This window comes from Laccaria bicolor, genomic scaffold (genome assembly GCF_000143565.1).
Source record: "Laccaria bicolor S238N-H82 LACBIscaffold_36 genomic scaffold, whole genome shotgun sequence".
Taxonomy (NCBI): Eukaryota; Fungi; Basidiomycota; class Agaricomycetes; order Agaricales; family Hydnangiaceae; genus Laccaria; species Laccaria bicolor.
Genome location: NW_001889907.1, coordinates 259,305 through 279,892, shown reverse-complemented (window position 1 = coordinate 279,892; position 20,588 = coordinate 259,305). Strand labels below are relative to the sequence as shown.

Genomic DNA, 20,588 nt, shown 5'->3' with positions numbered 1-20,588 from the left:
ATATCAAAAACCAGAGTGACGAACCAGTGACGACATGATCCATTGAGAAAAAATATGTTTCAAAAAAGCTGACACGAAGCCGTGGTGCAGGTGAGTCTAGTTTAAATTGATTCACCTCGTATGTTTCAAATTTTGTTTGGTCGATGTGTGAGTGATAAGAGACTTCAATACACCAAATCAAATCCAAACAAACTACACTAATAAATCAACAAGCAACTAGACCGTTCCCTCTACGAGGAAGTCATAACATTAAGAGCCTAGGTACTTAAAACTTCCCTAGAGTCCAGCATCTCACGCAGGATAATGACTTTGCCGCGGATCCCATCTGCCATGCAGCGGTTCCAAAAACGCAGTGTTCGCAATGCTAAACAGCAGGCTAACAGCCAAAATTGCCGTAAGCGTCAACCAGCCCAGCCAGCAAAACCCAACAAGCGCAGAAAGCACGCGACACGCGTTTATTTTTTGACAAAAGCCGAGGTTTCCCCAAAACGACTGAACGAATGTATATTTAGCCATGCATTTCTGGAAAAGATGCCGAAACTTACGGTCGTAATTCCCGTACCCACAATCCAAAAGAGCCATAAAAAGGACAGCGCGATAATCTCGTCACGGAATTTGGAGACAAAGCGGTTCTCGTGGCGTTTATGGATGGAGTAAATCCTAAAGGGGTCAATCAGGCTTTGATTAGTACGAAGGCCACCTAATGGACGGGCCCTGGAAACGTGAAGGCCGAGTCGAAGTGGGACCCACATAAATCCCGACCACGGCATCGTCACGAGTGCCGTGAAGAGCAACTCCACCACTACGGGGTCTTCAAAACGTTACATTTGAATGAGCTTGGCCATTGATTAAAAAAGGTGACTAAGGCACTCACCATAAAATGAGATACCGTTATTCAAAGTGTCTCCTTTCCGAAGATGTGTGGTATATTGTATTCTTGCCGCTGAGAGGCAGAACACCAGGAAGGAGAAAAAGGCCTGTTCGTTGAGCCGCGGACGATTAGTTTATTATTTCAAAAGGAACACCCCGACTCACCAGGGCGCCATAGAGCCCTATGCGTAGGAGTGGTAGATCAAATTTAAAGGCCATTTGAGGTGTTGTTAGCGACGATCAACGCCCAATTCAGAGGCAAGGGAGAGGAGGGGTATGTACAGGAGAGTGGTCGGGAGGGAAGAGAGTAACGAGCGTGAGGGAGCGTATAAATCCTGTGCGACAAACGGATGACTGCAGGTAGGGAGGAGAAAGTCAAGAGGACATGAGGACACCCACATCCGCACGACGTCCGCATTTTCTTCATTTATTGTTTCCGTAAATGGGGTAGAAGCGATCGGACTAAGATCGGGCGTGTGATCACCCTGACAACTGTCCACGCCAAGTCCGTAACACCATATGGTGAACAGCGCTCAGCGCTCAATTACGGACAGCATGTCAAACCCGCGCAGGACGGCGTTAAGAGTTTCTGCTTGGACCATGACTATTAGGGGGAATAGATGTAGCCATATATACATAAATCACGAATAGATCACGAATGGGTCCAAGTGGTCCATTCGGCAATAGCAGGTGGTTTAAATAAAAAGGGTATGAGTATTATTTATGTCAACACGACAGGTCAGCCGGGTGGATTTTCTTGAGATTCCGTTCCGTCCGTAGGAGGCGCATGATGCTCGTAGAGACGTCAACAGTCGATTAATGGCGGATATTTCATCGTGGCAATGATGAAGGGGGGTGTAAGGGTATTCACTGAGGTCCATGAGGATGATTACCATCTGGATGGAAGGGCCTCTTGGGATCTTTGATGAAGATGTTGTCGCCCTTGACATTAAGGAAGGAGTACTGTCGAAGATCCATCAGATGGAAGCAGAGGCATGACAGGCAAACAACTTACCTCGGCGAGCTCAGATGTGCCCTGCTTGTTGTAGTTCTGGTAGACCAAGTTGGGCTATCGAAAAGTGTTAATACGTTTAGATGGATGCAAGGCGACAGCAGACATACCTCTGTCCAGAATGGGCGGAGGCCAACAGCCTCGAGCATCTCCCACCATGCCAAGTACTCAGCGAAGGACTTCTGCCAGATGTGGATCTCAAGCTGAAGTTGCCCGAAAGGAACGGGGAGTCCAGAAGATACGTATGGTTTGAGAAGGGTGGTCAGAGTATCAAACTCCCATCCTTCAATATCGATCTTGAGGATATCAATATGGGTATGTCCTATACAGCCGTCATAAACGCGTATTCAAGACGAGCGCGATAGAAACAAACCATTCATCTTCATGAGCGTCTCGAGGGTATACATGGGCGGTGTGTCGTCAGGACCATGCTTGTCCGCGCCAGACAATCCGAAGGCCTTGAAATGGGTGCGGTGGCCAAGAGACTTTGGAATTTCAGGTCCGAAGGACTTTACACTGAAATCATAGCCCCAGATCTCACAGTGCTTGGTATTCTCCAAAATCTCAGCCTCAAACGAGGACTCGTAGTTAATTCCTATTCAGATTCCCACGCAATCAGAATTCTGCTGTCATAAAAGTTGTGACGTGGAAGCTCACCAAAGGAATAGACGACGCAATCCGGTTTCTCCTCTACACGAGAGATACCACAAACCCATTTCCCACCGTCTCCAAGGGCCCCGAGCCGCTCAACCTCGTGTGGGCAATTGAACGCTGCTGGGAAGAAGTCCCCTGTGCGTCACGTGGGTTAGAAAATAGCGCGACGTAGCCGAGCAGAAAAGACATACAAACGGTATAAGGAGGCCAAGGTGCCTTATCAGGCGGGAAACTGATGAAAAGGGTGGTCAGCGTGGCCCAATATTCAAGATCAGGTGTTGCTTACACGGCAATGTCCTGTGGTGTCGGACCAAACTTCTTGATGAGCCCTTGTCGGTTCGTGAGCAGTTTGTCGTAGATACGCGTTGAGCGCTCTACCCGAGACGACAGGTCGTTGTCCCTCATGACGCTCGAGAAATGGACATTAGGCCGGTGCTCAGGAGCGTAAGGGATCAAGAAATAAAAGGTAGCGATGAGGACGAGGCCGACGAGGACCGTGTAGCGGGGGTGACGTTGCCAAACGACAGGCATGGTAGACGACGGGCGTTGAGGGAGATGAGCGTTGAGGAAGGTGGTCGCCTCACAGTTGAATGTAGAGGGCTTATGGGGGTAGGGACGAGGAAAAATGTTCACGCAGGGTTGATCAAGTCTCCATGTTTGTCTCCGCTTGGTAGAGACGCTATCCCCATCGAGCGCGCCAAGACAGCTGAATTTGACCTCGAAAATCGTTGTCAAATTTTGAATTTGCCTCCTGAGTCCATGCATAAATACACTTCGCCTTCATCGACAAAGTACACCCTCGAACTTTTGAAGAATCGGTTTCTCAAGCTTCAAGCTGAAGGAATTTCGGGCTGCGGCGGCGTGATCGACTCAGCGCTTGACGATGGCCTAGAACAAGTTCCTGGGAACTTTGACATACTTACATGAGAGTTGTGAACAAGTTGTGAAGGTAGGAATGTTGTGGCCCCGGTTGTCCGCTTCATGCACACCTACTTAGGGGCACAGCAGAGCGTCCGTCGTTAACTTTTCAATGAAGGCCTTCCTTCCAGCTCTAAATTCAGCTGAGTGGCAGAAACAGCTGCTGATTTCAAGTGAAGCGTGTGTGTGGCTTGGCGATTTATGTGATGGAGAAGGTGGATCGGCGGAGAGAGAGACTGAGAGATCGGATGAGCAGACACTTGGTGTCAACTGCATTTTAGAGGCATCATCAGCTGCCTAACTCTTGCTTCAAGTCGTTTCCTTTACTCCGGAGGAAGCGTCAAGGTTGCCGACTGGGGCAAGTACTTCTGACTAAAAATTCCACTCGCCCACAGAACCAATCTCGGCGAGGCCCCACCGTCGAATCATAAAAAGAATCAATCATGAAGCAACCTTGCGGCAAAACCTGCATAGCCCTCCAACTTGCACAAGCTTCCGAATCACGACAAGAATGTGATAAATTATTTTTAGAACATGGTAAGAAATTGGGAAGCAAATGGAGTCGGTCGCGGATTAGAGAGACCTGGGATTTACGAACGTGGAGAAGTAGGGAGAAGTGTTACAAAAAGAAGAAAAGAATATGCCTAACATGCGGGGCTGACGCTGTGGCGGTGTGATTTTTTGTTTATAGCCCGATCATGAAGGTTGGCACGCCGGCGTCACTGTTTTCTTTTGTCGAGACTGCATCCAAACTACGGTTTCCTTGACCAACGCTACTACATTCCACTATCCCTGACAACTTCCGCACCAACATCATCTAAAGATTGACAAGTGTGCGCACCACTGACAATGTCACAATGAAGACTTTAACAAAGTCGTTAGGCAAGTAAGCATCCGCGTCGTTCTATTGTTGGACCCACAGCGGGCTTGTCTACATCGAAGCGCCCAAATGAACTTAAATAATCCATCGATCTTCAGATGGTCCACATTATCCTTTCCAATTACCATCCCCTAATTTCGCACGCGTTCACTTCGACAGCGCAGGCGCGTCACACTGGTTGGGAAGTGAACAAATCTTTTCATTATAATAGTAACACCTGCATGGTTTGTTTCTTTTAACTGGTGGTGAATGGGTAACTTATAGCCTTCCACAGTTCCGACAAAGTCGAGAAACGTCTTTCGTTGCGGGATTTTTGACAAATCCCCGCTCCAGCATCTGTCTTCCTTTTCAGCATCCTGTGCGATCGGTACTTCGCAAGAAGAGCCGACAAAATAGTTTCCAATCTTATTGTCGTGCCTTGTATTGTCCACCACAACACACGCGCCACGTGAGGTTCGCTGATTTACCGACGGATGATTCCGACGCCTCCCCACCGATGCCTCCAACTCCTAGACTTCCTTGCATTCCCCTTGAACCGTTGCCCGAAGAAGGCTCGCAATGTCCGTACGAGCCTTCTCCATTAACCAATCGACGGCATAGCTTTCCCCCTTCCTCCCAATCGTCGTATTACACAATGAATACAAGCCGGGGGCGACTCGCTTACCACCAGGCGGTTGACTTCAATGCCTCTCCCTCCATGCCTCCTACCACAAAACTCCCTCATGACATCCTTCCACCCTCCCCTGTTCGGACCCTGAATTATCCAGCCGAGACGGACTCCAAATTTACCATGGAATTAAATTCTGGTGGTCATGGTTGGGTGGTCTCTGCCGTCATGGGGAACAGCACTCTGGATTTGCTTCTCGGGATATCTTATCAACTCGAGATTGATCATTCTTACGGACTGAACAAACCCATCACGGAGCTCACTCTTCGCATCTCCACGTCGGATGAACAAGCTTTTCGGGCTAATTATCGTCAGTTGTGCAACGTTGTCTATCAGGTCATTCAGCACTATTCAAAGCATCTGACCGCAATAACCATCTGTTTACCGCGTGATTGCCCGATGGGGCTCTCGCCCACTTCTTACAATTTGCGTTCAACTGTGGATCTCGGTGCTCTTCGTCAATTCGTGTGGGCGGGCCCTCTGGATCTTCTACCGAACTCTTTAAAATGCTTGCCATTCAAAGCCGTCGAACGTCTCTCTCTGTCACGTTGTAGAATCTCTACTCCTGATTGTTTAGAGATTTTATGCTACGCACCGAGAGTCAAGGAACTCAAGTTGGAGGAACTGGCTGATGTGCCATCCATTTTTGATCATCGTCGTCGGGGAGGAGTTGTTCTTGACCAGTTAACGTCACTCACGCTTGCTTCAAACATCGACCACGATGCTTTCCTCGCAGCGATCAGGATGGAAGAATTGCGAACGGCCTATCTATCATCCTCATCATATCACGCCATCAAACTCCCCTCATCTATTCCATTGGGAAAGATGACATTGTTGACTGTTGATGCGCCATCCGTCGACGTAGGATTTGTGGACTCTGTGATGACCAGGTTGGACGACCGCTCTGAAGGAACCCGCCAATTCAGCGTTATAATAAACAACAGGTGTATTGTTAAGCGTGGAAGGCGTCCGTCCATGGCTCCTTCCTTTAGATAGTCCTGTACACTGTACACAGTACACGGCTTGCGATATAATGTGTAAAATATGTGATATCTACCATAAGAACACCTTAATCATCAGTGCAGCGGAATTCAATCTGAACGCCTCCCCGCTTGACCCTTCGAAACGCGTCTAGCTCACTTGGTAAAGCATCCGCATCAATTTCGACAGAGACAGATGTCAGCGCCTCCATCTTCGATTTTTTTATGTGGGGTGGAAGACGAGATGAAATCATCTTGGTGATACCTTCAGGTGATAAACAACCTGCCAGTTTCAATTTTTTCAAGCGCGGGAGCAACTGGAATTTGTTGTTTGAATCCAACGTCAGAGCGGCAATGACTTCATAAGGGATGGTCGTCCTGGCATACAAATCCTCTACGTAGTTCAATTGTTGGGAGGAATGTAGGAGAAAGTTGAGAAAATCCACGCTTTCCAGATAGACTTTGAACAACTTGAGGGTACAGGAAGAGCGGCGCAGGAGATTGCCAAACTCAGATAATCCCCGAGATTCTTTCGTAGGATTCTTATACTTGAGGATCATCGATGTCAAGGCAGGCGTCACAAGGCGATTGAATACCGGGTCTAAACTTGTCCTTGCACATATTGATAGATGACGTAGATGTGTGAGGAGGATCGGCGTGCATGGTTCTGGAGAGAAGCCAGGACGGTCGATCCAGCTGACTTGAAGTTTTTCTAGTCGCGAACATTGTTGCAGGAAAGTGCAAAATTCGTTTATATCAAAATAATGTGAAAGCGCCACGTCTTCTAACTGATGCCACGGTATGTGTGTTGGCAATTGTATAGTGTGGGCGTAGACGTCGTTCCAATCAACATGAGAGAGCTTGGGAGAAGAGTGGAGGACGCTCCAAATTCTATCGACTACTGGCACATCGTCGTCCCACCACATATCGAGTAACGCAGATGTGAGCAAAGGACAAGGGGCGTCTCGGATGTTGGCAAGTGATTCTGTGATCCTTCCGTGCACTCTGAATGTGATGTGCTCCCAATGATGGTAATGTTGCAATAGCAAGGCAAAGATTTCGTTAGTGACAGCTTCTTCAGCCGTACCGGGCCTGACTGATTGTTCAACGAAGAGCTTTAATGGATGCTGCCTAGCCCGTTCAAGCCATATCTGCATTATTGGGACGACACCTCGGGCGGGACTGGACACCGAAATGGAACACCAGAGAGATGGCATCGAGAGAGCGATGGATCTCCAATATCCGCAAACCTGGCCCAGAACCATAGGACTCGCAACCCATTCCGGCGAGACAGAGAGGCTAAAAGCATCAAACTCTGTCTCAAAGTCGCCCAATTGCAAGAATTGCGCAAAAATCTCTCCCAGAATTTCGACGGGCATACGATTGACGGGAGGTGGGACTTCGGATTTGGCGGGCGGAAAATGAAAAGGATGGTCGTATGTAGGGAGAGAGGGGCCTGAAGTTTTGACTTTTGCAAACTCGCTTTTCTGGGAACCCCCTCCGAGTCGGGAATTCTGAATATTGCTCTTCCAAAAGGGAGGTACGCTTGGCTGCACGGCAGCACATAAACCTCTGAAACGTAGGGCATTCGATTCCTATAACCTCATCAAACGTTCAGTTCATACAACGGAGAAGGAACGAGCGTACCATTGCTACAATGCTAGCAGCTTGAACGGATGGACGTGTACTGAAGTTTGTTTCTGGAATGTGTTATAGCATATGTCGGTCAGGAATCACACCTCTATAAGGCATTGGGTGAACAAGGTAGTACTCAAGTGTGAGTCGAAAGTGAGAGCAACGTTAGTGTTTTGTTGTAGTGGCCTTGTTCAAGTTTCAACCAAGTTTTTCAACCAAGAGTTGAACCTTGTTTTGCTTAACAACTTTGTATTGCTATGTATATGTTCCTCTTCGTTCGTTGCCATAAACAGTAGTGTACTTACCACCAGGTGTTGCAATATGTATAGGGCAACATTAATCGGGACGTGGTCGCGTAGTTGGTCGTTTGTAACCTACATATAGCCTTCTTTCCATCATCGTGAATCTTAATCGCTCTAGTAAGGCATGCCCCCTATACTCCAATAAAATACGCGTCGAATAACTTCCCCATGATACTCAAACACTCCAAATAGTACGTTAATTGTTCCACAGATACAACGCAGTCGGGTCCATAAAAGAGTGTTGTCTTAACATACGCGCATCATATATCCAGAGGCGAAGAGGAAGAAAAAGTCCCGTTGAAGAAAGAAGACGAGAGATTAGGCCGACTTCCCTTTTATCTCCTCTCTCCTCTGATCAAACTAGAATACGTAGGTGGAATCTCTGGGCCAGGCTCCTCCTCCTCTGGCACTCCATGGATGTTCCCCCTCATCTCCGATCCCTGCCCTGCATGGTGCACGACCACAGCTGATCCATATCTTGGGCCAGGACGCAATGCTCCGGGTGGTAACGCCGTAGATCGAGCAAACGACGAGCCAGTGTCCCCAGCTTGGGAATATCCTGGGTCGTCCTCCGTGGGATTGATAATATGCGGGCCCCTCATACGCAAAATCTCTGCTTCCTTTGCGCTGCGAGGATGATAAACGCCTCCGAGGCCACTACTTGTTGTATTTGATTCGCTCCTAGAAGACCCAGCTGACGGTCCGGTTTCAAATGGATTGGTGTAATCGACGTATCCTCCTCCCGGTCCCGAGGAAAAGGAGTCAGCCTCAGAAAACCTGGACACGATAGGTGAGCCTGACAGAGACGTTGCGCTCGTATGGGAGGTGAGAGTATTCGCTTGTTGACCAGTTGCCGCAACAATCGGGGCTCGATTGACGCTGCTCATCTCGGCTGATGAGGGATTGTAAACGAATGGGGTGACAATTCCACCACCGATAACTGTATTCGCGAGCCGGCCACCCATACCGTCATCCTCCTCCTCGTCGTCATCCACGTTCGTGTTGGGAAGGTGGCCACTCTCAGCGTGATGTCTTCCAGAGAGTCGACCAGGATCGAAGATTGCAGCAAAGTTGTATTTGTAGCTGCGCTGTCGCAAGAAGTACCAATAGAAAAGAAAGATAAGTACCAGTCCGACGACGCCTGTTCGTTGTCAGACGTCAATAGTTATGTCCAAGGAAAATCATCTACCTCCTACGACACCTCCCACAATGGGCCCAATGTTCGAACGCTTAGGCTCGATGACAGAGAGGGCGCCAACAGTAATAACCGCGCCAGGCTCGAATACCGTGGTAACAGTGAACACAGTCGTATGAGCTGCTTGGCTGTAGGATGTTCTATGACCGGTGTCAGCGATCGTCAAAAAGAGAAATCGCGTCGAGATAGGCCCTCGGATTTGTCGGAGACCAAACCGATCAAAGTGGCCAAAAAGGGAATGCAAAATGACTTTGCCTCGAGACCCAGCCTGGTGACCGTGCAGTGCACCGCAAGGAACTGCATATGGCTGGATGGGACTCACATTGATGTGGTTGTCCAAATACTCGTGAACTCCGCATTAACTGTCGTTGCTGAGTATATCCTCGTATAACCAGAACTCGTGGATGTTTCGATTGGATAATTTGTTGGAGTATAATATATGTAGGTGTCAGTGGAACTTGGAGGGGCCGTATGGACTGGTGTCGGCTCTGTTGAGGTCTTCTGTTTCTCTGTCAACGAGCCTGAAGAAATAGAAAGGTGGGAAGAGGTCGAAGAGGTCGAAGTATCGAAGGGGAGTGAAGAAGGAGAAGGAGAGGAAGGGAGGAAAGAAGAGTCAGAAATTGGGTTAACTACAGAGGAAGATGATGAACCGGATGAAAGGGAAGAGGAGGATGAACTCTTCGTCAAAGGGGAAACAGTCGCTGAGAGCTCACTAGATGGAGATAGGGTGGACGAGCTCCTCGATGAAGAATCGACGGAAACAGATTTTGAAGAGACAGCTGTTGAAGGCTCACTAATTGATGACGGCAATGTGCTGATTGAGCTCGACGATGCGCTCACAGAGGAAGGCGACACAACGACAGATGGGGGTGATACGACAACGGAGGAAGGCGATACTGTGGCGGACGACGGGGTCACCTCGACAGACGACGGAGGCGCTGCGGCTGAGGTGGGCGGAGCAGCCGTGGTGGTGGGAGCGGCAGTAGTGGCCGCAACTGTGGTAGTGGGAGCAGCCGCAGTGGTGGGTGTGGTAGCGGCAGAAGTGGGAGCAGCGGCAGAAGTGGGAGGGGCAGCTGCAGAGGTCGGCGGCGCCTGGACGGTCGTCGCTGCTGACATGACCCCTTCGATGGCTGGGTGAGCGAACAAACGAAACCCGAGGTATTCATTTAATTTAAGAGGCCGCAGAATGCCTCGAGGAGGCCGTTTGGTTGCGGCCGGCCAACTATTTTGAGTCCTTCACCGTGTTGGTTAATGCCGGTTAGCCTATAGATAGGAGTTGTTTGATCGATAGTGTGCCGTCGTAAATGGACGTTATCTCTTGTACGCCAAGAGCTGAGACCGTAAGTACAATCAGTGACAGTTACTCCAGAAGAAAAGAGATCATATAGGTAGGACTCACTGGCACTTGGGTCTTCCTATCTACCCACAGTAGGTTTGACCGAGTTGGAAAGCCTGATTAGCATCACAACCAAAAACTCGGATGACGAAGGCAGCAGTGCTTGCCGAACATCAGAGCCTCGCTTAAATGCAGAAAGACCTTTCGGAGCCTAGCAGAGGGGCGCCCCGAGGGTACAGCCGTGAAATCCACCCCTGACTGAATGACCTTGGCGCTGGCAGAAAAACGTGGTTGTGTTTGTTTACTTTGAACTCTCAAAAATAGACATCAACAACTTCTGGTTTTGCTCCTTACAGCATTGTTCGCCTTTCTTTTCAGCGCTTCCTACCCCTCTCAGCATCACAAAATCTCGACGCCTCCCTATCGCCTTCGTAAAATATGACAATTATGCCCCAATAACTCAAAAACGAATACACTCTTGAACGAAAAAGACGTTGAGAACTGAAACCGCCGGAGGGAAGTACCAATTTCGAAGAAATTGTCATAGTAAACGTTGCCACAAGTTGTAGTTTCGTCGAACACAATTTTTTTGGTAGCTTGAACAACGTTCTCTTTTTTTTTTTTACCTGGATGCTCCAAACTACGGCGCTTTCATCTGGTAATTTACTGTGGTATGTGTTGTTCGGTCATTATGACTATGACAAGGAGGGCCTCAAACAGGAATTGAAGGATGCTGCCCAAGCGCAGTGGCCAGGGATATTTAATCCGAGCTTTACTTACGCTGTGGTTTTGGAAACTGAAGATAGATATTAAATAGCTGTTTCCTATACTCAGGCTTTCTGTGCACATTGTCGAACTCCCTTGGAACTCCCAATAAAGAGGTTGGTAGACCACCCTGAGTGTTTCAAAAAAAAGCTTCCTTGAAAGTGTTATACCCAATGATGGACTTGGTCCCGAATTGAACAGGTACCTCTAAGCCCGAGTATCTGTGAGCTGTACATATGTAGAGGTGCGTTGCGCGCCATGCGCCACCAGTCCGTGGTATATACGGTCAGTCCAAGCCTAGTAAATGAAAGAGTATTGCGACTGCAGTAGAATCCGAGTCGGCTGGCCGAAAAAAACACTCCTTCCCTGAAGGTGGTCAAAACCAGCATGCGCATGTCATAAAAGCGATATCATTTGGATACCATCAGTACATGACCTGTTCCCGAATCGAACAGAATACCTACTACATACCACGTACATAGGTGTCGAAGAACGTAGAGGTGCGCAGCACCTGCACCATCAGGCCGTGATACACTAACCACTACCATTGTTGAATGTGGTCTGGCAATTTGTCCACGAGATTCTGATCGGGCTAGCATTTCCTGTGTTGCAAGACGTCAGCTTCACATGCCACGGCGGGCGATGTTACGAGGGAGACTTTGGGGTTCTCAAGAGGAACCAAATTTTGAAAGAGAGTGAGTCGTTTTACAAAGAGACCGAGTATGTAACACATTCGCGTCGCGCCAGCGTTAGCGCCACGTTGGACTTATGGAGGATGAAAGAGGTCTGTATTAAATATGCAGTACTACGTATAGACTTAAGACGGTCACGATACAAAAGCGGGGGGGGGAATACAGAAACGAGGCGATACAAAGTACGAGGTAATATAGATATACGGCCAGGAGGTATTTTGTGCCATCCTACGTCGGATTAAAAACAATACGCTGGAAAAAAAAAAAAGGACGATTATATAATGGTGTAGGGTATGATGAGGCACGAAAAAGAAAAAGAGCAAGAAAGAAGAAACACGAAAGCGTGGAGACCGAGAGGGGGGGTAAAGGGACAAAAAGTCAATTAATTTATAGAGTAATATGTTGAGAATGGGGGTAATACCCTTCGTGTTGAAGGCCAACCTGGCCAGGATATTGATGTGATGGGTGCGTCGGCATTCCACCACCACCCGCATAATGCACCGGCGCCGTTGCAGCATGTTGTCCAAACGCAGCACCAGTAGCACCCCCTTCCGCATAGTGGTGCATAGGCAAATCCATCGCATATTGTGCAGGGGAGTCAGTCTGCGGGAACGCCGCAGGAGACTCGGTCCGGAAAATAGGCTCATTGTACATCTGGGATTCGTTCCCACGTTGATGTTGTTGTTGAGAATCCAAATTCATATTCATCATCTGGCGCATCTGCTCCTGCAGCGCGCCCCCAAAGCTCGAGCTGCGCGAATCGGATCTGCGGATCTGCGGGTGGTAGTCATTATTTGAGAGGGGCATGGGGTGGATTGAGGGGCTTGAGTGGGTAGAGCCGGCACGAGAGGAGGCGCTGTACCCCGCGTAAGGGTGGTATCCCCTCGAAGCCAGAACCGGGATGGAAGAGGAACTACCGGGAGAGCCACCGGTGATGGAAAAGTCACTGCTGGCTGTCATTGGCCTCCTGATAGGCTCTCCATTGCGAATGATGGATGGCGTCATACTACGGTGGCGTCGGATGGGACCGGGACCACCTGCGGCAGCCGCAGCGGCGCTCTCCAGCATACCAGGAGGGTACAATGCCGCATGATCGAATGAGTGCTTGTGAGATGGGGCTGAGATGGATGTAGCAAAATCATCATCATAAGCTGAAGATGCAGCTGACGATGACGAGGAGTGAGATGTGTGGACAGGCCGCATGAAGCCAGCTGGGGAAGAGGTCTGGGATGAACGGTTGCTGTTGCTGTGAATGTGAGGTATCGATCCCGGAGGAGGGGACGGTACGCTGACGGCACTAAAAGCTGGACTATGCAGGCGTGGATGTGCCCATTGTGGTTCTGCAAACTCGTTCACGGACGTGTTTCCCGAGAACAGCGTGGAATTGGGAGTGTTGTTGGAGAAGAAGCCTGCTTCCTGCGAAACAGGCTGCCCGCCGGTATAAGGCTGAGCACTCGTCCCATTGACCGTGCGCATGATCAACCCCTCTTCATCATCATGAACCTCCTTTCCTTGCACCTCCACCTCGCACATCTGCATATCCCCAAAAGCAGCTGCGCCACCAAGCATCTGAAACGTGTTCATATCGATGTCAACGAGACCCGCAGCAGTCGCCACTGTAGACCCGTGAGCAAAGATGGACGAAAAGTCATCCTCACTTTCAGCCCCACTGCTATCTTCTCGACCATCCCCCCCACCATCGATCCAATCTCCAATCGCTCCAGACCCACCACCCTCTCCACCACTACGGGATGCCGACCTTTCGTGAGTCCGCATATGCTGGTTGAGGTTATCACTCCTCGAAAAACGCTTATTGCATTTCGAACAGGCAAACGGTCGTTCCATGGTATGCGTCCGAAGATGTCGCTTCAGGTGTTCCATCCGTTTGAAAAGACGTCCACAGGAGAACAGGGGACACACAAAAGCCCTGATCTTCCCATCTTCAGAGAGTGCTTCATACTGCGTCGTGCTCGATACAAGTGCTGGTGGAGGTCGATGATGATGAGGGACGTAGCCCGTGTTTGAGACGTACGGAGCCGAATTGGGTGGCGTCGAGTACGCCTGTCGATGAGACGAATCATCATGACTACGTCCTCGCATCTGATGCTGCTGGTGGACCCCACCAAACTGTTGTTGCCGCTGCGCTTGCCCTCCTCCCTCGTAATACACCCCCATATCCCCCATGTTCACCATACTCTGAACCCGCGGCTTCCTCTCAACGGGGACCATCTCTCCCCTAGCCTGCTTCAAGAACATCTCCGCAGCACTCATCGCAGCATCGCTCTGAGCCCTCAACGACCCAAACTGGGATTGACGTTCGCGACTGAGGCTGTTCCCCGCACTCGATGTTGACGGATACCTATCACGTCCCCGTCCACGGTCCCATTCCTCGCTGTCTTTACGTGGTTTCGGGAGAACGCCGCTTGCACCTATACTTCCGTTCTTCTTTGGCCTGCGCTGCTTGTACGTCGAGCTCCCTTCAAACAGCGGGAACCCAAAGAACTGGTTCCCCAGAACCTCAGAGGCGACGACGGATCCCGATGCACGTGCGCCATCATCTCCACCACCGGTCATGGCATCATCCACATCGCTGGGGCCCTCGCTCTCCTCCCCAGTTACGTCCTCCATGCCTACTACGGCATCTTCGTCCAAACGACGAACGGCTACCTCCAACTCGCCTTCGCCCTCCCTCACGCCTTGAGCTTTGCTGAACTGTTCGTAGAGGCTCTTCTTGGGGTCGTAGGTGAAGGAGAGGGCGGGTTCGCCGACGATTTGAGTGGTGGGTTCCATGCCCATTTTTTCGCGTTTTAGATCACGTTCTAGGGCGTCTAGAAAGAGGCGGTCGTGCGGGACTGAGAACCTGCGGTAGTAAATTGTTGAACACGGTGTAACAAGACATGTCCACTGTCGACTTACCAATAAAACACTTTTTGTTTCTTTTGCGTCCGAATGCATTGGTATTTGAAGAGCAGATCCAAGAAGGGGCTCTTCAGAACAGTTAGTTGTCATGAAGGCAAGAAGCAGAATCGAGGAACCAGAAGAAACAAGAAAGCAGACAATCCATTCCCCCAAGAAAAGTTTTCCGAGAAGACCGGGGAACAAAAGACGCCCGCAAGTAACACAATAGCCGCGCACCGCACACAACCCACGCATACACCCCACAAAAGACATGTCACCATACCCCACACACGGTACAAAAGCCGCTCCCCGGTCATCCACCACCACCCCACCCCACCCTAGCCCAGAAGTCCCACAACACAAAAAACCCCAAAGAACCAAAAAGTCAAAAAACCCACCTTGGGTTCCTCCAAACACGCATCAACGCCGGGCTTGAGGTTTCTCAAATCGCTGAACACGCCTTCTTCGAATTTCTTCATGTTGCGGATTGGGCGGCCGAATGCCTACGGGGGGGGTGTTAGTATTAGTTGGAGGGAGAGTGGGGGGTAGGGAGGGGACGTCGCAAGAAGGGGAGGAAGGGGAACAAGGAAAAGGAGGGAAGAAGAGGAAGGGGACGAGAAGAAGACGGGAAAGAGAGGGGAGAATGAAAACCCTCGTCCGTTCGAAACACGAAGATGGAATAGGGTAGGAAAACGCAAGAAAAAGAAAAAGAAAAAGAAACAAGGAACCCACCTCGAATCTAAAAACCAACGCCCTAACAATATCTGTCCCCGTAATATGATACAACCCATTCCAAAGAACACACGTCACGAATTCCTGACTAGGTAACAAGAACCTATGCAGTGCCGGATGGGGCTGCGCTTGTGCTTGGAACGCATCTCCCGTTCCCGCTCCCGACTGAATGGCAGTAGCGGAAGGAAGGGCCTTGGAATCCCACCTAGACGGCGCAGTCGCCAAAAAGAACTTCAACCTATCCAAATGCGCCAGTCTATCCTGTTCAAGCGGCTTCAAAGCACGAGAAAGGCCGCCTGAGAGGCCGGGTGTGGATGTTGTGTATTCGCTTTGGATGCCTTGGCCTTGGGGTTGTGTTTGGTCAAGGGAGGAGAGGGAAGATGAAGAAGGGGGGTATTCGTTGGGTGCGCCGTTGGTAGTGGTAGCAGTGGTAGTGGTGGAGTTGTGATGCGGCGTAGGAGGCGGCGTAGGGCCCTGCGCATTCGCATTCTGTATCTGCAAGCTCGACCCAAACGACGACGCGGGTGGTGGCGGTAGTGGCCTCGTCGCAGTAGGCGTAACAGCGCTCATCCCCCCTCCCCCTCCCCCACTCAAACTATGACTATTAGGCAAAGGAAGAGGAAGCGACAATGAATGGAACTGCGTATGCAGATGCGCATTTCCCGGACGGGCGGTTCGTTCGTTGGGGTCATGTTCGTGTGCTGTGGGTGTTGAAGTTGTTACTTGAAGATGGAGTGATGAAGAGTAGGAGTTGCTTCTCGTTTGTCCTCCTTGTCCCTGTCCTTGGCCTGTGTGGCGAGGTGGGTAGGCACCACCTGGGATAGGGTACGTCTGGGAATGGGATAGTGGATGATGATGATGGAACCTCGAGTTGGAGGAAGAAGGCCGGTTGTCAATGTCTTGTGGGTATGATTGAGGCGAAGAGTGTGTGGATGATGGGTTTGAATGGGTGTATTGTTGCATGATATTGGTATTATTATATGGATCCATGGCTATAAGAGGAGGATTAGGATAAGTCCAGGGCGGCGTCAACTCACCGGAATCACCACCTACAGCATTAATGAAATGAAGATGTGGTTGGACACGCGAGCACCTCGAGGCGAGATTGATTGCTTTATCGTCGTTGGGGATGATGAGCTCGTGGTCGTGAGCGAGGCAGTGTTAGTCCTGATGATGGTTCGAGTTTGATCAGACGCCGAGGGGGGGGGGTATCTTCAATCAATAAATCATTTCATTTCATCCACTCACCAAATGGAGCTCCGAGTCTCTCACTCTCATCCGGCCCACGCCCTGATATCCTCACCCCCGAATGATACCGCAGAAAATACCATCTTGAGGCGAACGAGCTCACAGTTTCTTATCGCTCCGCCGGGATTTCAAATAACAAATCCACTTCCTCATCCCCTTTCCCTCAACGCTCCACGTGTGTACCGCGCGTTTAAACCTCAGGATCGCCTCAACCAAGTTCGACGTACGTTATGATTTTCAATTATTTACTCGTAAAGTTGATTGATAACGTTTTTCTGACCAGTCATGAATACTTCTTACCGCGTCATTCGAGTAGCTCAGTGGTTGGCCAAAGACTGTACGAATAAACGAAAAACGGTGCCTAATGCCACCGTCTCAAAGTTTGACGATTCCTCAACATCAACATCTTCGGAGAAATACTATCTCTGCGGGTGGAACAAAAATGGCATTCAACGTTATCATCCAACAAGACCTCGAATTCGACGTGTTCGATTTGATGTTTTCTTCTCTTCAAACCTGATTAGAAGCGTTCACGGAAGAAGCACCCTCACAAGTCAAGTAAGTATTCATCCAACAGAATTTCGAAATCGACCGTGCGTTCGTTTAAATAACCTCGTTCGAACGGTTCCGAATCTTTGGATTTTAAAGTCGTTGACGACAGCTGGCGGAGCCTGGCCATGGGTACGTGTAAGTTTCTACATATTCCCTCAAACAAAGTTGGTTAGCCAGAATAACTCTCCCACAAAGTACGTCCATTGAACAAGTCATACCAGCGACACGACACGCTGGCCCCAAAAGCAAAGTGAGCATCACGATCATCGTTACCAGCCAACGACGCCCCTCATTGGTAAGTGCATGCACGTTATGATGTTTTCTTCTCTTCAATCCTGATTAGAAGCACTCGCATTGTTGATTTTGTTACGTTCACCTCGGCGACGCGATGCCCTCGGGGAACGGTGAGCACACGGAGTCCCCCCTCCGTCCATTATCTAACGAGAAATGAACCCCCGTCCGGCTGCCTAGACGTACGTCGGCACCACACATACATTGAAGTATGTGCAGGACAATAATACCAGTCAACCGAGTCCGCGTTATTGCGGTGGGTAAATATGCATTATTATTATTAGACCGCTGCTGACGAGCATTCGTGGAAAACACTCTCACAGGGCATATTGTTCACGATACCCTTAGTTCAAAAGTGAGTAACAGACTGTTGAATTATGTTTACCTTGGCGACGCAGAACCCCATGTGCACCTCTTTTTTCTCCACAACTCTAAGGAATGGCCACCCCGCCTGGATTTTTTTTTTATCGTGGTGAAGGAGAAAAATGTTACCAGTCAAGGGGGTCCACATTGAATTTCAAGGGGCTGGAATGAGCGTGTAGCCATCCCCTCTTTCTTCGTTATCCAATGATGAGAACTCGCGTCTGAAAAATCTCTCACACGGGCAAGGCAGATTGTCAAGTTATACACAACTCAAGCCTCGGGATCCAAAATAAGGACGCATGCACCCCTTTCTCTCTTTCACGACATTGACTGATCGAGTTGGCTGGGAGGATTCGTCCCTTGGGATGGCGGAAACGAAGCCCGTATTATGATGATTGATGTAAGTGAGTCGTGCATGGATGTACATAAGTTATCAACCTAACATTTCTCTGCGTGTAAGGAACTCACATACGAGACATGTCGATAATTCATGTTCACCTCGGCGACACGATGCCCTCGGCCTTGAAAAATAACGCCAGTACATAACCAACCCTTTCTTCCACATTATCGAATCATCAATTCAACCTTCAGTTGCGGGCATCATGCATCATGCATCATGGGTCAACACATGCCTATCTCTTTTGCGGCAACTTCATCGAGCAAATTATTGCGAGTCGACACTGGAGTGTGCGTTATCGTTGTTGTAAATGGCGACACACTTAACTCCTTGGATTTTTTTGAACACTGGGATCCCTTCTCACGTACACAGTCCCTTTGTCAAATCCAATGGGTCAACACATGCCTATCTCTTTTGCGGCAGCTTCATCGAGCAAATTATTGCGAGTCGACACTGGAGTGTGTGTTATCGTTGTTGTAAATGGCGACACACTTAACTCCTTGGATTTTTTTGAACACTGGGATCCCTTCTCACGTACACAGTCCCTTTGTCAAATCCAAATTTCAACCTCAGCACGACCGACTTCCCCAGCCCCTCAAAAAGTACACGACCTCTCTTCCTTTGGTAGCCATCCCTTCCTCCCGAGGCTCTTTATCTAAATCAACGTTCCCAACTCCGGCTCGACTCCAATTTCCACACTCTGCCACCGTTCGGAACGGGCGTGATCCTCCGTCCTAGGAAATGAAAGCTCCGGCCGGTCGGGCCAGGCACTGGGTTCAAAAGTTAACTCAGACTGCGCAATGTTTGCGCGTGCTTCGCCTGGTTCTGGTCACCCCTAGGCCTGATCCTATCTATGCACATGCTTTATCGTCCAGTATTCAGCGCACTGCACGTTGATTGATTGGCTCTGGTCCCATCCAATTCCCATCATTGGTCCATCAATCACACTTCTTCCCATCATCGATATCTGTTCGGGAACTGACTCGGCGGGTCAGAATGATGAACAGACCGTGGCCAACCTGTGCAAAGTCAAGATCGTCCTCGTTTTCCGTGCGCCCCCGTCACCGTGACTGAGGTGTCCTAACCGCCTGAGTATTTCTTAACGTGGAATACTACACACTTACTGGTTGTATATTCGATTCACTCTCATTTTCTTTCTTCAGGGCCATTGTACCCGCGAAGCAATTCAGGGGTATACATTATAATAACGCACAACTTCACCCACACCACCTCGCAACGTGGGGTTAAAATTAAACAACCGCTTAAGAGTTAATTCCGCCTTTTCCATGGGAAGTTACTCAAGTCAGAACGTGGTCTCTCCAGGTTTCCGACGTCCCTTCTTACGTGGGTAGATGGCCTCGTATCGGAACTCAACTCAATCGACCTCCTTCTCTTCTCGCTTTTCTTTCCGATTTACTCCTCAGAAAGAAGGCCAATGAACCGCGCGTAGTACACCCCAACACAAACCTTTGTCAGTATCTGCTACAAAGCAGATGAAAGGGATGCGATTAACACCCGCGCCACTGGACGACACATCCATACCCACTCCTTCGTTAAATTTATCGCCTTTCCGATGAAGACGGCATCTGAATCCCTCGCGTCAACATTGGTCTGATCACTTTGCCGATGAGAATATCATTGGTACATTTGTACGTGTCTCAATTCCAACACTATTCACTCTTCACACAGCACGAACTGCCGCACCGACTAAAAGCACCGCACCAACCTCCGTTGTGAAATTGTAAATCAATTCACAACCCACCGATGCACTGTAACAATCTTCACTGACTTACGCAAAATACTCCAATGTACAAATTCGCATCTCGGTCGGGATTCGGAAACGATCATTCGAATTTGTTTCGAATATCGCGCTCAATTGCGTCCTCATAACGCTGAACGTTGGGAGCTGTCCACGGCGCTGTAGTAGGTCAGGCGCGGATAAAGCTTAATCCCATTCACGTTCCATCTTTATCTAATTTCAGAAGTTATCACCACAACCAGACCTCTCACCATTCTAGTTATATATATCCTGCCTACGATATAATTAGTTCAAGGAAGCGGAGCAAATGGCTCGCACCGTGATTGACCTTGCGAACAATCGGTTCCCATAACGCCTCGCTTCCTCTCAAGCGGATTTTTATTTTATATTGAACTGTACGACCCAAGTACGACCTGCACCAAATCGCTAGTCTTGAAGCTTG

At 49.4% G+C, this 20,588-nt stretch overlaps 7 protein-coding genes across 7 annotated transcripts; 2 read left to right on the top strand and 5 right to left on the bottom strand.

Annotated features, from left to right (window-relative positions):
- Nucleotides 1–132: 132 nt before the first annotated feature.
- Nucleotides 133–1,260, bottom strand: LACBIDRAFT_307648 (uncharacterized protein). The gene is made up of 5 exons (XM_001886169.1): nt 1,036–1,260; nt 875–977; nt 751–811; nt 546–660; nt 133–492 (listed from the first exon to the last, which is right to left on the bottom strand). Exons 1-5 carry the CDS (start codon nt 1,087–1,089, stop codon nt 292–294), a joined length of 534 nt encoding a protein of 177 aa, XP_001886204.1. The 5' UTR covers nt 1,090–1,260; the 3' UTR covers nt 133–291.
- Nucleotides 1,261–1,487: 227 nt separating this feature from the next.
- LACBIDRAFT_307647 (uncharacterized protein) lies at nt 1,488–3,069 on the bottom strand. Its single transcript, XM_001886168.1, has 7 exons — nt 2,823–3,069; nt 2,728–2,768; nt 2,540–2,671; nt 2,256–2,477; nt 1,993–2,204; nt 1,886–1,939; nt 1,488–1,833 (listed from the first exon to the last, which is right to left on the bottom strand). The coding sequence occupies exons 1-7, from the start codon at nt 3,065–3,067 to the stop codon at nt 1,738–1,740; spliced, it is 1,002 nt and encodes a 333-aa protein (XP_001886203.1). The 5' UTR covers nt 3,068–3,069; the 3' UTR covers nt 1,488–1,737.
- Nucleotides 3,070–5,989: 2,920 nt separating this feature from the next.
- LACBIDRAFT_331812 (uncharacterized protein) lies at nt 5,990–7,733 on the bottom strand (the record flags this gene model as incomplete). Its single annotated transcript, XM_001886167.1, has 4 exons — nt 5,990–6,006; nt 6,142–7,576; nt 7,629–7,681; nt 7,721–7,733. 4 exons carry the CDS (start codon nt 7,731–7,733, stop codon nt 5,990–5,992), a joined length of 1,518 nt encoding a protein of 505 aa, XP_001886202.1.
- Nucleotides 7,734–8,095: 362 nt separating this feature from the next.
- On the bottom strand, nt 8,096–9,416 carry LACBIDRAFT_295332 (uncharacterized protein; the record flags this gene model as incomplete). The annotated part of the gene is made up of 3 exons (XM_001886166.1): nt 8,096–9,059; nt 9,108–9,253; nt 9,364–9,416. The coding sequence occupies 3 exons, from the start codon at nt 9,414–9,416 to the stop codon at nt 8,254–8,256; spliced, it is 1,005 nt and encodes a 334-aa protein (XP_001886201.1). The 3' UTR covers nt 8,096–8,253.
- A 101-nt stretch (nt 9,417–9,517) lies between these two features.
- Nucleotides 9,518–10,931, top strand: LACBIDRAFT_331810 (uncharacterized protein; the record flags this gene model as incomplete). The annotated part of the gene is made up of 5 exons (XM_001886252.1): nt 9,518–9,554; nt 9,578–10,247; nt 10,444–10,453; nt 10,502–10,541; nt 10,774–10,931. 5 exons carry the CDS (start codon nt 9,518–9,520, stop codon nt 10,929–10,931), a joined length of 915 nt encoding a protein of 304 aa, XP_001886287.1.
- Nucleotides 10,932–12,293: 1,362 nt separating this feature from the next.
- LACBIDRAFT_393192 (STE12-like C2H2 type Zn-finger transcription factor) lies at nt 12,294–16,526 on the bottom strand (the record flags this gene model as incomplete). Its single annotated transcript, XM_001886165.1, has 5 exons — nt 12,294–14,766; nt 14,823–14,893; nt 14,942–15,142; nt 15,203–15,307; nt 15,537–16,526. The coding sequence occupies 5 exons, from the start codon at nt 16,524–16,526 to the stop codon at nt 12,294–12,296; spliced, it is 3,840 nt and encodes a 1,279-aa protein (XP_001886200.1).
- A 261-nt stretch (nt 16,527–16,787) lies between these two features.
- Nucleotides 16,788–17,543, top strand: LACBIDRAFT_307643 (uncharacterized protein; the record flags this gene model as incomplete). Its single annotated transcript, XM_001886251.1, has 2 exons — nt 16,788–17,007; nt 17,068–17,543. The coding sequence occupies 2 exons, from the start codon at nt 16,788–16,790 to the stop codon at nt 17,541–17,543; spliced, it is 696 nt and encodes a 231-aa protein (XP_001886286.1).
- Nucleotides 17,544–20,588: the final 3,045 nt, after the last annotated feature.

What these genes read in the sequence shown, in the direction of transcription:
- LACBIDRAFT_307647 (XM_001886168.1), bottom strand. Translation starts at nt 3,067, where the DNA reads ATGCCTGTCGTTTGGCAACGTCACCCCCGCTACACGGTCCTCGTCGGC. An exon ending in ACACCACAGGACATTGCCGT is followed by an intron (nt 2,769 to 2,822) that starts GTAAGCAACACC and finishes CCTTTTCATCAG; the next exon opens with TTTCCCGCCTGATAAGGCAC. An exon ending in GCACATCTGAGCTCGCCGAG is followed by an intron (nt 1,834 to 1,885) that starts GTAAGTTGTTTG and finishes GATCTTCGACAG; the next exon opens with TACTCCTTCCTTAATGTCAA.
- LACBIDRAFT_307648 (XM_001886169.1), bottom strand. Translation starts at nt 1,089, where the DNA reads ATGGCCTTTAAATTTGATCTACCACTCCTACGCATAGGGCTCTATGGC. An exon ending in ATGCCGTGGTCGGGATTTAT is followed by an intron (nt 661 to 750) that starts GTGGGTCCCACT and finishes TGACCCCTTTAG; the next exon opens with GATTTACTCCATCCATAAAC. An exon ending in TGGGTACGGGAATTACGACC is followed by an intron (nt 493 to 545) that starts GTAAGTTTCGGC and finishes ACATTCGTTCAG; the next exon opens with TCGTTTTGGGGAAACCTCGG.